At 37.9% G+C, this 17,264-nt stretch overlaps 2 protein-coding genes across 3 annotated transcripts in view; one reads left to right on the top strand and one right to left on the bottom strand.

Moving 5' to 3' along the window:
- Window positions 1–17,264, bottom strand: part of LOC133545393 (zinc finger protein 501-like) — a 399,721-nt gene that overhangs the window by 98,821 nt on the left and 283,636 nt on the right. The window lies entirely within an intron of this gene.
- LOC133545460 (gastrula zinc finger protein XlCGF52.1-like) overlaps window positions 4,145–17,264 on the top strand; it is a 119,192-nt gene continuing 106,072 nt past the window's right edge. The window contains exons 1-3 of one of the 2 annotated variants that reach the window (XM_061891073.1): window positions 4,145–4,268; window positions 6,644–6,866; window positions 10,831–12,868. In XM_061891073.1, the coding sequence (XP_061747057.1) occupies window positions 6,644–6,866; window positions 10,831–11,867 (1,260 nt within the window). In that variant the 5' untranslated portion in view covers window positions 4,145–4,268 and the 3' untranslated portion in view covers window positions 11,868–12,868. Of the gene's footprint in view, window positions 4,269–6,643; window positions 6,867–10,830; window positions 12,869–17,264 lie in introns of those variants that run through there. The other variant, XM_061891077.1, reaches the window with a different exon arrangement.

Raw genomic sequence — 17,264 nt, forward strand, 5'->3', positions numbered from 1 at the left:
GTGTTGTGTTGAGCTGCTGCTTGGAGCCCCCCCCCCCCCCCCTCCCCTTTCCTCACTCTCACCTTTGACCTCATCATCTTCACTCTTCACAGGGACACCAGTCACTGGCATCTTGGTGAAATCAACCTCTTCCAGTCCGTCAAGATGCTCTCCCTGCTGACTGATGCTGTGTTCCTCATCTTCCTCCTTAATATGAGGACTCAGTGTCTACCTGGTTGATCCTGCCAGAAGCATATGCTTGTCTCAAAGATTAAGCCATGCAAGTGCAAGTGCAAACGAGTTTGACTTTAAAAGGGGGCGTCAGTGGGTCCTCCTCTTGCTCCTTAATGTGAGGGGTCAGTGGGTCCTCCTCTTCCTCTTTGAAATGGGGAGTCTGTGGGTCCTCAGCTTCCTCTTTAAAATGGGGTGTCAGTGGATCCATCTCTTCCTCCTTAATGTGAGGGTTCAGTGGATCAACCACTTCCTCTTCAAAATGGGGTGTCAAAGGGTCCTCCTCTTCCTCTTTAAAATGGGGTGTCAGTGAGTCCCCCTCTTCCTTTTTAAAAAAATGTGGTAGCAGTGGGTATTCCTCTTCCTTTTTAATGTGGGAGGGCTGTGACTCCTCCGTCCACATCCTGAAGCTCCACTTATGTTGCTCAGGGTGAAGATGTTCTTCATAGACGTCTGCAAAACAAACACACCATCCCTGCTCAGTCACACAATGCATTCAGTACTTTTACATGCACCTAGGAAAAACAAGTTATCGTATGAACTGTCTTTAAATCTCAGTGACCCACAAACATGCTGCTCTTTACAACATTATTAACAGGAAAAGAAAAACAAACAAGGACGAAAATACTTTTTACTATGGATAGACGATGTGGTTTAAAATGGATTTTGCGATATATTATTTCAAATAGAAATACTAATAGAACCACTTTAAAACAGGCTACACAGACTTCTAATTTAGTTGCTGTAATACGCAGTAAAATATTACATAATTTCCAGTATTGTTTTCTCAAATAATGTAACCAGATATTAACAGTAAATAAACAAGTACATTAACAGATCATTATCCATGCGTTTGTTTCGTTTCGCCTCGATTACTGTAACGTATTGTTTTCGGGTCTCCCCATGTCTAGCATTAAATGATTACAGTTGGTACAAAATACGGCTGCTAGACTTTTGACAAGAACAAGAAAGTTTGATCACATTACGTCTACACTGGCTCACCTGCACTGTCTTCCTGTGCACTTAAGATGTGACTTTAAGGTTTTACTACTTACGTATAAAATACTACACGGTCGAGCTCCATCCTATCTTGCCAATTGTATTGTACCATATGTCCCGGAAAGAAATCTGCATTCAAAGGACTCCGACTTATTAGTGATTCCCAAAGCCCAAAAAAGTCTGCGGGCTATAGAACATTTTCAATTCGGGCTCCAGTACTCTGGAATCAATCCAATCCAATCCACTTTATTTATATAGCACATTTAAACAACAACAATGTTTCAAAGTGCTGCACAGCCATGTTAAAAACAATATCAAAAAAACAATATTATGATCCACCAATGACTGAATAAAAACAAAAATTAAATAAATATAAAACCAATATAAAAAAAACAATATAAAAACAAATATGATTAAAAACAATTTTAAAGGGTAAAATCAATTAAAACAGTAAAATAGAAATCAAAAACACAGAGGACAACAGAGAACAGAGGACCACACAACTCACGTAGTGTTAAAAGCCAAAGAATAAAAGTGGGTCTTAAGACGAGACTTAAAACACTCCACTTTGGAAGCAGTTTGAACATGGAGGGGCAGAGTGTTCCAGAGCTTAGGGCCGACCACAGAGAAGGCCCTGTCTCCCCTGGTCTTAAGTCTGGTCGTGGGCACCACGAGCTGGAACTGGCTCTCGGACCTCAGAGCGCGCGCAGGAATGTAAATTTGGATGAGCTCCGAGATATATTGAGGTGCCAGTCCATATAAAGATTTAAAAACAACCAGCAATGTTTTAAAATCAATTTTAAAATGAAATGCCCTCCCGGTAACACTTGTAGATGCACCTCAGTAGAAGCATTTAAGACTCACCTTAAAACTCATTTGTATACTCTAGCCTTTAAATAGACTCCCTTTTTAGACCAGTTGATCTGTCGTTTCTTTTCTTTTTCTCCTATGTCCCACTCTCCCTTGTGGAGGGGTTCCGGTCTGATGGCCATGGATGACGTACTGGCTTTCCAGAGTCGGGACCCAGGATGGACCGCTCGTCCAGAGTCGGGACCCAGGATGGACCGCTTGCCTGTGTATCGGCTTGGGACATCTCTGCGCTGCTGATCCGCCTCCGCTTGGAATGGTTTCCTGCTGGCTCCGCTTTGTACTCCTCCGCTTGGGATGGTTTCCTGCTGGCTCCACTTTGGACTCCGCCTCCGCTTGGGATGGTTTCCTGCTGGCTCCGCTTTGGACTCCGCTTGAGATGGTTTCCTGCTAGCTCCGCTTTGGAATGGACTCTCGCGACTGTGTTGGCTCCATTGTGGATTGAACTTTCACAGTATCATGTTAGACCCGCTCGACACCCATTGCTTTCGTCCTCTCCAAGGTTCTCATAGTCATCATTGTCACCCACGTCCCACTGGGTGTGAGTTTTCCTTGCCCTTATGTGGGCCTACCGAGGATGTCGTAGTGGTTTGTGTTGTGGTTTGTGCAGCCCTTTGAGACTCTAGTGATTTAGGGCTATATAAGTAAACATTGATTGATTGATTGAACAGTAATTGTTTCGACAAAATAATAGAATTAGAAATGACACAATATGTTACTGCTTATGTCAGCTGCCAAATTAAGGGCTTTTGTGACCCGCCTTGAAATTCTTATAGTATCATTCATCTACCAAATCATATATTGTGACTTATATTGTTATTAGGATATATTTTTAGGTCATATCGCCCATACCAAACATTGATTCGCCGAGTTATTTGGTTTGGCCCACCAAATCAATTCATTTTTTATATTCTTCTGATGTGTGTGTATGTTTAAAATGTGGTATTACTGTTCTACATCACGTGGAAGTGTCATGTCATGGAGTTGGTGTGCTTTTAATTAAGGGTGAGACGATACGTTCAGCTCACCAAACGATACTGGTTATTGGCTTTAGGAGAACGAGACAATATTTTGGTGGTTAATATGATTCTTACACATATGTGTACTTTATCTAAATATGAATTTACTTTTGCTTGTGTGCTTAGTTTTACTGTAACTTCATAGTGGATAATATCTATAAACAACCTCAATTGTTTTTCATCTTTAATTTAAGGACTGTTTACTTATCTGACCAATTCAAAGGAAACTGCATTTTTTTCAAAAATGTTGCCTATGTTCACAATCTTTATGTAAGACATATGTTTTAAATTTTTAGGAATTCTAATTAGTAAATAAACGTGAGCAAAAATCAGCTAACATTGGACTCAATGGGAGCTCCTCTATTAGACCCACAAAGTCCTCCAAATAACCATCCAAAAACTGCCAACAATACTCCGTTTACATTTTGTGACCTGAATATTAACCAAGTATTGGCAAAATTGTAATTTTAAGCACTAATGATAAGGACCTACTTTTAGCGGCGCATTGATCACAGAAGTAACTAGCTTATGCTGCTATATTGACATACGGAGCTGCTTTCTCGCCTCTAAAATGGTGAAAGCTAATTCTAGATTATAAATCATGCTTCTCACTTATATAGTAGAAGGTCATGGACAAAAACCGAGAACTTGGTCAACTTTGACATCCAACTTCGACCTGGAGATGGCAGGAAAGACACAAAAATACGCTCTTTTGCACAAACCCTGTTTTTCCCCCTTTTTGAGGATTAATTCTTCATCAAAACGGGAAGATATGAACATCCCATCAGTCGGCATCCCAGTGAGAGCAGACATTGTATGCTTAAAATGAGCAAGATATGTAAATATGACATGTTATTAATAATGTTTCTACATTACATATATATTTACAGTGTGTATTTAAAATGTGTATTAAAAAACTCTTACATTGGATCTCTACTTTGATGTGTCGATCACTTCCGCCTCTCTTTGTTTTGTTCTTCCTCCTGTGTGACGTCATCGAGGTTATCTCAACCGCAGAACAAATGTTGGCCAAATACGTGTTTCACTGGGACAATAGTGAGTGGTGCACACTTCCTTCGCAGAACACAGAAAAAAACAGACCCATTTAAGATTTGCTGGTGTAACAATAGGAAGAATATATTCCACTCCTCTCTTCTACACGCGGCTTATGAGGTAATATAAATCATATATTTTTATATTATTTATCTTATTTACCTGATATGTTGTTCGAAGCTAACGTGCTAGCGTTAGCCCGCTAGCAGGCCTTTGTAGCAAATGTTAGCGTTTTGTTTTTTTCTGAGGAGTGTATTTTATATGTTCTCTATGAGAATTATATTGACTTATTTAATACTTTAACTGTTTTTTGTTGTACATTACAGTCACGCTTAACATCATTAAATATTTGTTACTAGAAAGGAACGAACGTCTCGTAATTTAAGTCTGGAATAAATCACATGTTATTATAATAATAATAATAATAATACATTTTATTTGCTATAGCGCTTTTTAGTGCACTCAAAGACAGTTTACTGGATAAAAAATTAAAATTATTATTAACCCAAAGGGAATAAGCGGTATAAAATGGATGGATGGATTATTATGACAGTGTAATATAATGTATTACACACACATTGCAGTGGTCTACTTTGTGCTGGTGCTAAATTTATTAGCAATAAATACAAATGATGTTGTTTGCACGCACTTCTATTACCCCGATGACATCCACCCATCCATTTTCTACCGCTTGTCCCTTTTTAGGGTTGCGGGGGGGTGCTGGAGCCAATCTCAGCTGCATTCGGGCAGACATATCATGGAAATTAAATGAACTGATGCTTGTTATTACGAATACACTATTTGCACAATTGTAAGCAATTAATTCTCTTTCAGTTAGACACACAATAAATATTTAATGGAATAAATGTTAAATATTAAAAATGGCTTTAATATACTGCACACAAATTGAACATGCATCAATATTTTGTTTGTAATCAAAGCATGAGGTACCCAAATATTCTAATACATATATCGCAAGGAATTGTCCAAAATGTTTTGGTATCCTGGAGCATTCAAAGTTCCTTTCACTGGAACTAAGGGGCAAATCCCAACTCCTGAAAAACCAAGCCCACACCATAATTCCTCCCTCACCAAATTTCACACTCGGCACAATGCCGTCGGAAATTTAGCGTTCTCCTGGCAACCTCCAAACCCAGACTGGTCAATCAGATTGCCAGATGGAAAAAGCGTGACTCATCAGTCCAGAGAAGGCGTCTCCACTGCTCTAGAGTCCAGTGGCGACGTGCTTTACACCACTGCATCCCACGCTTTGCATTGGACTTGGTGACGTTTGGCTTAGATTCAGCTGAACAGCCATGGAAAGCCATTCCGTGAGGCTCTCTGCCTCCTGTACGTGGGTTAATTGGAAGGTCACATGAAGTTTGGAGCTCTGTAGCAACTGACTGTGCAGAAAGTCTTTGCACTATGCGCTTCAGCATCTGCTGACCCCTCTCTGTCCGTTTACGTGGCCTACCACTTGATGGCTGAGTTGCTGTTGTTCCTAAACTCTTATCTTTTCTTATAATAAAGTTGTCTTTGGAATATTTAGGAGCGGGGACAGGTGGCATCCTATGACAGTTCTATGCTGGAAATCACTGAGAGTGGCCCATTCTTTCACAAAATGTTTGTAGAAACAGTCTCCATGCCTAAGTGCTTGATTTTATAAGTGATTAGAACACCTGATTCTCATCATTTGGATGGGTGGCCAAATACTTTTGGCAATATAGTGGGTATATATATTCTCACGCCAGCACATTTCTTAAGGTGTGAGTGAGGTTCAACCAACATACTATCGCACGGCCACACTCGCTGGCACTTGTTACACGTGCTTCGCTGCAATTCTGTTTGTTTTCTGTTGGGTTAAAAATGTTGCTTTCGTAGTAGGAAGAACAAGGAGAGAATATTGGGTGTAAAAGTAAAGCCAACTAATCACAGCTCTGCAGTCCTGGTCACCGTTGACGTGAGGTGGGACTATTTTGGAGGTGCACGTCAAGGTTGGCTGGTAGGTTGGTAGTGGGAGGAGCGAGTTGGCGTCACTTGATGCTCAAAGTATAACTTTGAGCATCAAGTTATACTTGATGCTCAACTTCATGCAGTCATGACGGTATTAAAATCCCAGCAGGAGGTTTTCTATAAGTTGTTCCTTTTTATCAATAATTAATGTAAATGCAGAAAACAAGATCAATTACACAATTTGATTGATTGATTGATTGATACTTTTATTAGTAGATTGCACAGTTCAGTACATATTCCGTACAATTGACCACTAAATGGTAACACCCGAATAAGTTTTTCAACTTGTTTAAGTCGGTATCCACGTTAATCAATTCATGGTAATTCATAATAATCAATAACTGATGATTATTGCATGTGTAGAAGAACATCACCACAAAGTGGTGTCAGTCCACTTGGAAAATATTTTATTTGATAGACTAAGAAGTATTTGACACATCTGAGCTGAAGTGTGTTTGTGTTGTCTTGCGGACGTCCAACAGATGAACGCTCGTCAAGAAGAACGTCCCCTTCAGCAGCAGGAGGATCTACAGCCCCCCCACATTAAAGAGGAAGAGGAGGAAGTGTGGATCACTCAGGAGGAAGAGTGTCTTCTCGGGCAGGAGGAGGCTGATCTCAGCAAGTTTCCACTGACTGTTGTCTCTGTGAAGACTGAAGAGCATGAAGACAAACCACCTGAGTCCTCACAGCTTCATCACAGTCCAAGTAAGCACAACATCCACATATCATCTAATACAATGTTTGTCACACATGTTCATCTGGGGGCTGTCACGCCAAATTTCTTCCCCCCTACAAACACCAAACCCCCCATTTACTTCCGGGGTCATGATTAATACAGACGTTTTGTTAACGCTATATTGTAAAAATATAACGCTATATTATAAAATACAGACGTTTTTTTAACGCTATACTATAAAAAAAACAACAAAAAAAAAACACTTTACAAACGCAAGCTATGGGATGACGCATTTACTTCCGGGGTCACGTTTCCTCTTATGTCATCCTATAGCTTGTGTTTGTAAATTGTTTTTAAAAATTTTTTATAATATAGCGTTAACAAAACGTCTGTATTTTTATAATATAGCGTTATATTTTTATAACATAGAGTTAACAAAACGTCTGTATTAATCATGACCCCGGAAGTAAGTGGGGGGGTTGTAGGGAGAAGAAATTTGGCGTGACAGCGCCACACTTATGACTAAAGATGGAGATGTACTGGTTTTTTAATACGTCCATTTAAAAATGAATGCTCATCAATCGTGTGAATTAGTGAAGTGAATTATATTTCTATAGCGCTTTTCTCTAGTGACTCAAAGCGCTTTTACATAGTGAAACCTAATATCTAAGTGACATTTAAACCAGTGTGGGTGGCACTGGGAGCAGGTGGGTAAAGTGTCTTGCCCAAGGACACAACGGCAGTGACTAGGACGGTGGAAGCGGGGATCGAACCTGGAACCCTCAAGTTGCTTGCACGGCCACTCTACCAAGCGACAGCGCGCTTGCTCCCGCTGACGTGCTGGTCCTCAAGTGACGGCGTGATAAGAGCGCACCGTCACAATAAACAAAACAAAACACCGGCGGAAAGCAATAATCGATAAAAAACTAACAGGGAAACTGGAGTTTGAACCCGGAGAAGGCTGGTCGTTAAAACAAATAAAACTCTGCATCCCAGGGACGCGCGGACTTACAGAAATGCACGTCCTTTTTGATTTCAATGCGTACAAAGACATAAAATGTGTGTTAAGGCCAACACTGGTTATTTATGTGATTATCAGACAGCAGTCATTTCCATTAGACAATATTCAAGTATAGGTGGTAGTGTAACCATACCAATATTTTGGTACCGGTACTAAAATTATTTTGGTACTTTTCTCAATAAAGGGGACCACAAAAATGGAATTATTGGCTTTATTTTAATAAAAAAACTTAGGGTACATTAAACATATGTTTCTTATTGCAGTTAAGTCCTTAAATGAAATAGTGAACATACAAGACAACTTGTCTTTTAGTAGTAAGTAAACAAACAAAGACTCCTAATTAGTCTGCTGACATACGCAGTAACATATTGTCTCATTTATACACCTATTATTTTCTCAACATTATTGAGGACAAGTGGCAGAAAATGAATTATTAATCTCTTTGTTCATTTACTGTTAATATTCGCTTACTTTCTCTTTTAACATGTTCTGTCTACACTTCTGTTAAAATGTAATAATTACTTATTCTTCTCTTCTTTGATACTTTACTTTAGTTTTTGGATGATACCACAAGTTTGGGTATCAATCCGATACCAAGTAGTTACAGGTTCATACATTGGTCATCTTCAAAGTCCTCATGTGTCCAGGGACATATTTCCTGGGTTTTCAAACATAATATACTTTTTAAAAAAATGAGAGAAGATGTTGTGATACCAAAAAATATTGACGTAGTCATAGTAGTATCGGCTAAATACGTGGCGTTTGTTTACATTTTGATGCCGGTGAGCTACGGTGTGTAGTGAAGCATGTTTAGCTGTTCCTCGTCCTCCAGTGATAATGTTACATGTAAGAAACATACTTTATTTGTTGCCATGGAGGCGAGGATTAGGGATTTAGAAGTCGCTAAAACACTGCCGACGGCGGATGGACGTCAGCGGCTAGCTAGCTAGCCATGTCTTAAAGCACCTCTTCCTGAGGGTGTTTCAATGTTATAACTTCACCTTTATTGTTAGTTTTTAAGCCAAAATGCGTCCGTTCTCCCTTTTCTGTCTACACACTGTGTCTGCTTGTAAGTACTCCGTGATTGTGTGCTGCCGAACATGCTCGTCTACTCGTAAACCAGCAATGTCACGACGTGACTTTGACACGGGAGCAGGGGTTACGTTTCAGAGAACGGTATCGTACCGAACATGATTCATTAGTATCGCGGTACTATACCAATACCGGTATACCGTACAACCCTAATAGGTGCTATGGCCCACTTATAATTAAAATAACAAAATAATGTTGGTTTTCATCAGATATGTACTAGTATTGTATATGTGGATGGGGGCCCTGATTTAGAAATAATGTGTACCCCTTTCAGAGATCACGTTTAGTTCCATTTCAAACATATACATGTTGCACAATGAGATGAGTGCTGTAGCACAAGCGTGGGATAACGTGAACAGTTGTGGAACTTTCTAACGAACAGAGTGGAAAGTTTTTTGAGAAAAATGAAATGACGCAGATAATGTTTTCTCCTTTTCCTGTTAAAAAACGGGATCTCGTTGGAAGCGTGATGTATGTATCTCAGCTGCGTTCGGGCGGACAAGTCACCACCTCATCACAGAAGTTTGGTTCTTTTATGAATGTATTACGGGTCTACTGAACATGTGACCAAATCTGCTGGGTCAAAAGTATACAAACAGAAATGTTAATATTTGCTTACATGTCCCTTGGCAAGTTTTACTGCAATAAGGCGCTTTTGGTAGCCATCCACAAGCTTCTGGTTTTCTGACATGGACTTGTTTCTTCAGCATTATCCATACGTTTATGTTAGGACTTTGTGAAGGCCATCCTAAAACCTTAATTCGGGGGGTGTATATTGTAGCGTTTCGGAAGAGTTAGTGCTGCAAGGGGTTCTGGGTATTTGTTCTGTTGTGTTTATATTGTGTTACGGTGTGGATGTTCTCCCAAAATGTTAGTCATTCTTGTTTGGTGTGGGTTCACTGTGTGGCGCATATTTGTGACAGTGTTAAAGTTGTTTATACAGCCACCCTCAGTGTGACCTGTATGGCTGCTGACCAAGTATGCCTTGCATTCACTTGTGCGTGTGAAAAGCCGTAAATATCATGTGATTGGGCCGGCACGCAAAGGCAGTGCCTTTAAGGTTTATTGGCGCTCTGCACTTCTCCCTATGTCCGTGTACACAGCGGCGTTTTATAAAGTCATACATTTTATTTTCTGAAACCGATACCAATAATTTCCGATATTACATTTAAAGCATTTATCGGCCGATAATGTCGGCAATCCGGTATTATCGGACATCTCTATTTTGTGGTCATTGTCCTGTTGGAACTGCGGCCAAGACCCAACCTCCGGGCTGATGATTTTAGTTTGTCCTGAAGAATTTGGAGGTAATCCTCTTTTTTCATTGTTCCATTTAAAGCACCAGTTCCATTGGCAGCGAAACAGGCCCAGAGCATAATACGACCACCACCATGCTTGACGGTAGGTGTGGTGTTCCTGGGATTAAAGGCCTCACCTTTTCTCCTCCAATCACATTACTGGGTATTGTGGCCAAATAGCTCAATTTTTGTTTCATCTGACATCACATGGACAAAGAAAAGACCTTCTGTAGGAAAGTTCTGTGAAATACCAAAAAATAACATGTAGTGTGTTGTTAATTTATAGCCAAAAATATTTTTATTTTTTAGATATTTTCAAAGCAGAATATTGTCCTTAGGGCCCTCTGGCACCCCACGGGGTAACCGTAAGGTCTGGGCCTCTTAAGACCTCACTGTTGGTGCTAATCGACCTGTTTCTTCTCCATTTTACCGAATTTGAAAGCAAAAGTGAGTCCACAAATAACTGAATTGTAAAGCAGAATTGAAAAGGAAATCTGCATTGGTGAAATCTTATCAATCTAACATGTGACTGAAAAAAAGATGGACTTCTCTTGAGCATGTTTGTCTTCTTGTGTCTTGCAGACGTCTGTGCAGAACATCTTCTCTCTGAGCCACAGAAGTGGAGCTTCAAGATGGACAAGGAGGAGCCACAGCCCTTCCACATTAAGGAGGAAGAAGAGGTGCTACATACATTGCGAATGCAAGGGGAAGAAAATAACCCACTGACCTCCCATTTTAAAGAGGAAGAGGAGCAACACAGCATCAGTCAAGAATGGTTGGAGAAGTTCTATGTGATTGTGAAGAGTGAAGATGATGAGGTCAAAGGTGAAAGTGAGAAGAGAGAGGCGGAGCCTCCAAGCAGCAGCTCAACACAACACATGACAACAGAAGCTGATGGAGACCACTGTGGAGGATCACAAGCAGACAAGCTCTTAGCTCCACTATCAGATAGTGAGGACACAACGTCACACTCTCCTGACACTGATGATGAAAACTCTAAAGATGATAAGACATGTAACACTGACAACAGTCACTTCACATGTTCTCTCTGTGACAAAACATTTAAATACCATTGTCATCTGGTAAGACACATGAGAACTCACACTGGAGAAAAAACATTTTCATGTTCAATCTGCGGTAACGATTTTACTCAAAGGGGCCATTTCAAGGCACACATGAGAATACACACTGGAGAAAAACCTTTTTCATGTTCAATCTGCAGTAAAGATTTTACTCAAAGGCCACATTTGAATGTACACATGAGAATACACACTGGAGAAAAACCTTTTTCCTGCTCAGAATGTGGTAAAAGATTTGTATTTATTGGCAATTTAAAAGTACACATGAGAACACACACTGGAGAAAAGCCTTTTTCATGTTCAATCTGCGGTAAAAATTTTAATCAAAGGCAAAATTTGAAAAGACACATGACAACACACACTGGAGAAAAGCATTTTTCATGTTCCATCTGCGGTAAAGATTTTACTCAAAGATCCCATTTCAAAACACACATGAGAATACACACTGGAGAAAAACCTTTTTCCTGCTCAGAATGTGGTAAAAGTTTTGTAACAAATCAAAGTTTAAAAGTACACAAGAAAACACACACTGGAGAATAACTGTTTATATGTTCAATATGTGGCAAAAGTTATATAGAAAGACGACAATTAAAATTACACATGATAGAGCACTCTGGCAAAATAACATACCCCTGTTCAAGCTGCAACAAAAGCTTTTGTCAGCAACAATCTTATACAGTGACATGAGAACACACACAGGAGAGAAAGTGTTGAGTTGCAGTGTGTGTGGTGAAAGATTCTCTTATAAGTACCAGTGTAAGAAACACAAGTGTGCTGGTGAGAACTGCAGCAGCAAATGAAGATGCAGGATTTGAAATATACTGTCAAAACTTTAACTTTGACTTTCTAAAAACATCAGCACATATAACATGTGTGACATCATTGTTGTGTGTGTAACACAATCTTGTTAATATGATTCTAACATTTATAGATTAGACACTTCAGATTAGTGCTTTTATTTCAGTCAAGTCCATGAGTTAATATACACATTTGTGTACTTTAAAATGAACAAAATAATTTGACTGAAAAGGTGAGAATAAGCACTACATAAAATATGTTATATACAGTAAACATTATGTGTAGATATTCATACATCACTTTTATACTTATTCATGAGAGTGTTTTATATATGTTTTTGAATGATGAAGTGTTACATATTTAATTTTATAATTGTAGATGATTCCATAGATGAACTCCTTAATATGATGTACATATTTGTTTTATATGAGTTCATACCTTTGCTTTTGAGTACACAAAAATCCCTCTTAGTTCATATTTACTGGTTCACATCTGAAACATCTTCTGGACCACTTCTGGAAGCCTATTGTTATTTACTTTATACATCATTTGAGCAGTTGTGTTTTATACAAGATAATTTACTTTTGAAATGTGTGACTTTATTAATCATTTGTTGGGTCTCTATAATCCGATATTTTAATTTTCTTTATTACTTTCTTTTGTAATATGAATATTGTTGTGTGATTGTTTTATATGTATGTCCCCAGACTTTTATGCAATAAAGAATGTATGCTTCAAATAAAGTTGGGTAAAATAAGTGTAGTTTATATTTGTAAGTATGTATTTTATTCAATTTTATATTGCACTCCATTTTCAGTGTCTTCTTTATAAGATTTATTTAGTTTCCAGCTTTTTTACCTTTATTTCTTTAATTTCAATATTATCCATCATAATTTGTGTTTTACATTTTTAAAACCTCCAAATATGATATATTTAGTTCCATTAATGTTTAGTGACAGTTTATTGATGTGCAGCCAACTTTTTTATGGTCTAGTTCTCTCTGGATAAAATAAGATGAGAGTTAAATCAAGCGGTAATGAAGGTGAAGAATGGAAGATTATTATATGCATAATTATACATAGTTACTTTCAGTAGTGACAATTAAAGACACTTTCATCCTGTTCATTTGAGCAAAGAAAAAGAGTAAAGTGCAATATTCTAAACAATAGAAGAATATTAATATCAGCAGTCAATATTCCAACATTGTGAAGCTGAGCTATGGTAAAAAACATTCAGTTTTAAAGGCTTTATGAGACTGATGCAATTATCAGAATCAGAAATACTTTATTAATCCTCGAGGGGAAATTAACATTTTCAGCACTGTTATAAACCTGTGAATATTCAATGTAATAATGTATGATATTAAAACCATAATAAAGTGTTACAACTGGGGATGTGTAATATTGTTTGTATGAACATCATGAATGTTTTTGTGTTAGAATTGATTTAATTAGTAGAGAGTGACAAAAATGAGGAAGTAATGATAATAATGGTTTGTTTTTTTCCTGTTTATGAATAATTAAAGATAATTAAAATACCAAAATGGAGCTTACATCCTCAGTGAGCTGAACTCCAGCAGTAAAGATGAGATACATAATGTGGAAAGGTCAGAAGTCAAATATTTCTTCAGGTAATACATGGATCCTCTGCTGCCATCCAGCGACCGTTGCAAAGAATGCATACATTTTGTTTTGACGTCCTTAAAGCTGATTTTTACTTTCTGTCCTGTTTGTGTCTAAGTCTGTAGTGTGGGCCACAGTACAGAAGGAGGACATTTTGTCAATAGCCTGTGGAGGGCAGCAATACACCAAAGATGTTTTACTAGTTGCTAGAAATAGAAAGGAGAAGAAGGAGGAGGAGGAAAAAGCAAGATGTTTTTTGATGGAGAAAGGGTAAATGTGGGCATTATAGTTCTGTATTTTTAATCAGTGCATACATGTGCACATATATGTCCTTTAATAGAGTAAAAATAGTCAATAATTGTTTGTATCCAAATACACTCTGTATTTATTTATTACCGCCCCTCTTAAATATGTTGTATGTAAGAATGTGGGTGTTGTTGATAAGATGATGCAAGTGTTCTGTCGAATTTAGCTACCTGTAAAATTGTGTTACTTAGTCTAGTCCATTTCAAAAATAACTAATTTTTTCTTTACTATAGTCTCCTCACTTTATCCAGACAGTCATTAGGACAAAAGACCCTGGGAAGAATTTGCTCTTTCAAAGGGAAACCTATTCACTGTGTCAGGACAGTATCGAGATGAATTGATCACATTTGTATAATCGGCTATGAGGCATTTTATTATCATTGTACAGCCCTTACCTTTGGGCTGATACTGAGGGCGACTGTGTTGACCAGTTTGACGCGTGCAAATGATTGAATGTCCAGTACTGTAGAAATGTGTTTGGATATGACAATCCCTTTATTCCATGTAATATTTCTTTCTACTCTGATTTGCTGTACTTCTGTTGCCTGTTCCCTGATGACACAGCCCCCATAAGCTGCTGTGTGATTCCCCCACAGTTACAACACTTGACCTGTTCATGACTTCCACATTGTCCATATTCATGCTCCCCTCCACACCTTCCACATCTCATCTTAGCATGACACACACTACTATGTGCCCTTGGTGTTGGCACTGGAAACAAGGTACTGGGGGTGGGACGTAAGCTTGAACGTAGAAGCTTAAAAAACCCTATCATGATTCTTTGTGGGAGAACTTCCACGACAAACTGCATTCGCTCTTCGTCTTTTCTCCGTTTCTAAATGCCATCATTCTCTTCATCATTGTGATAGTTCCTCGTTTTATTTCTCTTTTCATATCATCTACATTTTCACCTCTTGGGATTCCTGTCATAACTCCTCTGGCCCCCTTTCTTTCTCCCACTTCCATGTTTTCCTTTATTATCTCGTTGCACAGCTTTTTGCAACTGCATTGCTTTGTTCTTTTGCTCTCCATTTTTGCATTTAATCAAAAGCCGTCCGTCCCTGAGCACTTTGGCCATCTCCACCTCTTCAATGTCTTTCTTTAATCCCTTAACCAGTGTCATCAATCGAATATCCTTCATGTCTTGATCTGATTTAAATGTATAAATCATCTTGCAGTTTTCTACCACAATCGTTTTCCTCTTTGCTGTTCCTTCATCCTCTTCATGTACTCTTTTTAAACTCCACCTTCCTTCATACCCTCCTCTCCCCTTCTTTCCTTTCTCCCCTCTAGTCCTATCCATGTCCATACCTTCCTCATACATCCCCTCACTATCCCCTTCCATCTCCATATAGTCACAAATCAGTTAATGTTCAACCGCCAAAAAGATTTAGACACTCTCACTGTCAACCACCGCTCCTTGGTTCACTTCCGCTTCCGATCCTACTCTGTTCTTCCAGCTCTTGCTTTTTCCTCCTTCTTCTTCTTCTTTCTATTTCCAGCAGACTAGTAGAACATCTTAGGGGTATTGCTGCCCTCCACAGGCTCTTAACAGAATGTCCACCGTCAGTACTATGGCCCACACTACAGACTTGGACACAAACAGGACACAAAGTAAAAAGCAGCAAAACAAAATGTATGCATTCTTTCCAACGGCCGCTCGGTGGCAGCAGAGGCTGCATGTATTATCTGAAGAAACATTTGACTTCTGACCTTTCCACATTATTTATCTCATATTTACTGCTGGAGTTTAGCTCACTGAGGATGTAAGGTCTTTTTTGGTATTTTAATTATATTTAATTATTCATAAACAAACCATTATTATCACTACTATCTCATGTTTCCCCACTCTCTACTAGTTTAAACAATTCCAGCACCAAAACATTCAGGATGTTCATACACACAATATTACACATCCCCAAACATACCACTTTATTATGGTATTAATATAATATACTAAAAAGCCTTTAAAGCTGAATATGTTTTTTTTTCCATAGCTCAGCTTCACAATGTTGGACTATTGACTGCTGACATTAACATTCTTCTATTGTTTAGAATATTACACGCTACACTTTTCCTTTGCTCAAATGAACAGGATGAAAGTGTCTAATTGTCACTACTGAGTGTAATTATGTATATGATAATCTGCATTACTGCGTGATTTAATTCTCAATCTTATTTTATCCAGAAAGAACTTGACTATAAAAAGATGGCTGCACATCAATAAACTGTCACTAAAGTTCAATAAAACAAAATATTTCATATTTGGAGATAGTAAAAATGTAAAACACAAATTATGACGGATGATATTGAAATTAAAGAAATAAATGTAATCCCAGTTTTAGGAGTTTATATAGATGATGAAGTAAACTGGACACTACATGTAAGTCATATAAAAAATTTAAAAAAAATAAAAATACTTACAAATATTAACTACAATTATTGTACCCAACTTCAGTTGAAGCATACATTGTTTTTTGCATAAAGGTATGGGGACATACATATAAAACAATCATCATATTACAAAAGAGACTAATAAAGATAATTAATAAAATAGATAATAGACAACCAACAAATTATTCATAAAGTCACACATTTTAAAAGTAAATGATCTTGTATGAAAGACAACTGCTCAAATGATGCATAAAGTAAAAAAATAATGTGCTTCCAGAAGTGGTCCAGAAGATGTTTCAGATGTGAACCAGTAAATATGAACTAAGAGGGATTTACATGTACTCAAAAGCAAAGGTATGAACACATGTAAAACAAATATGTACATCATATAAAAGACTTCATCAATGGAATAACCTACAACTAGAAAATAAAATATTTAACACGTCATTATTTCAAAAACATATATAAAACACTATTATGAATAAGTATAAAAGTGAATTATGAATATCTACACATAGAATGTTTACTGTATGTGACATATTTTATTTACTGTTTATTCTTACCCTTTTGGTCAAATTGTTCTGTTCATTTTAAAGTACACAAATGTGTATATCAACTCATGTACTTGACTGAAATAAAAGCACTAATCTGAAGTGTCTAATCTATAAATGTTAGAATCATATTAACAAGATTGTGTTACACACAACAATGATGTCACACATGTTATATGTGCTGATGTTGTTAGAAAGTCAAAGTTTAAGTTTTGACAGTTTATTTCAAATCCTGCAGTTTCATTTGCTGCTGTTCTCACCAGCAC

This window comes from Nerophis ophidion, linkage group LG28 (assembly GCF_033978795.1).
Source record: "Nerophis ophidion isolate RoL-2023_Sa linkage group LG28, RoL_Noph_v1.0, whole genome shotgun sequence".
Classification (NCBI taxonomy): Eukaryota; Metazoa; Chordata; class Actinopteri; order Syngnathiformes; family Syngnathidae; genus Nerophis; species Nerophis ophidion.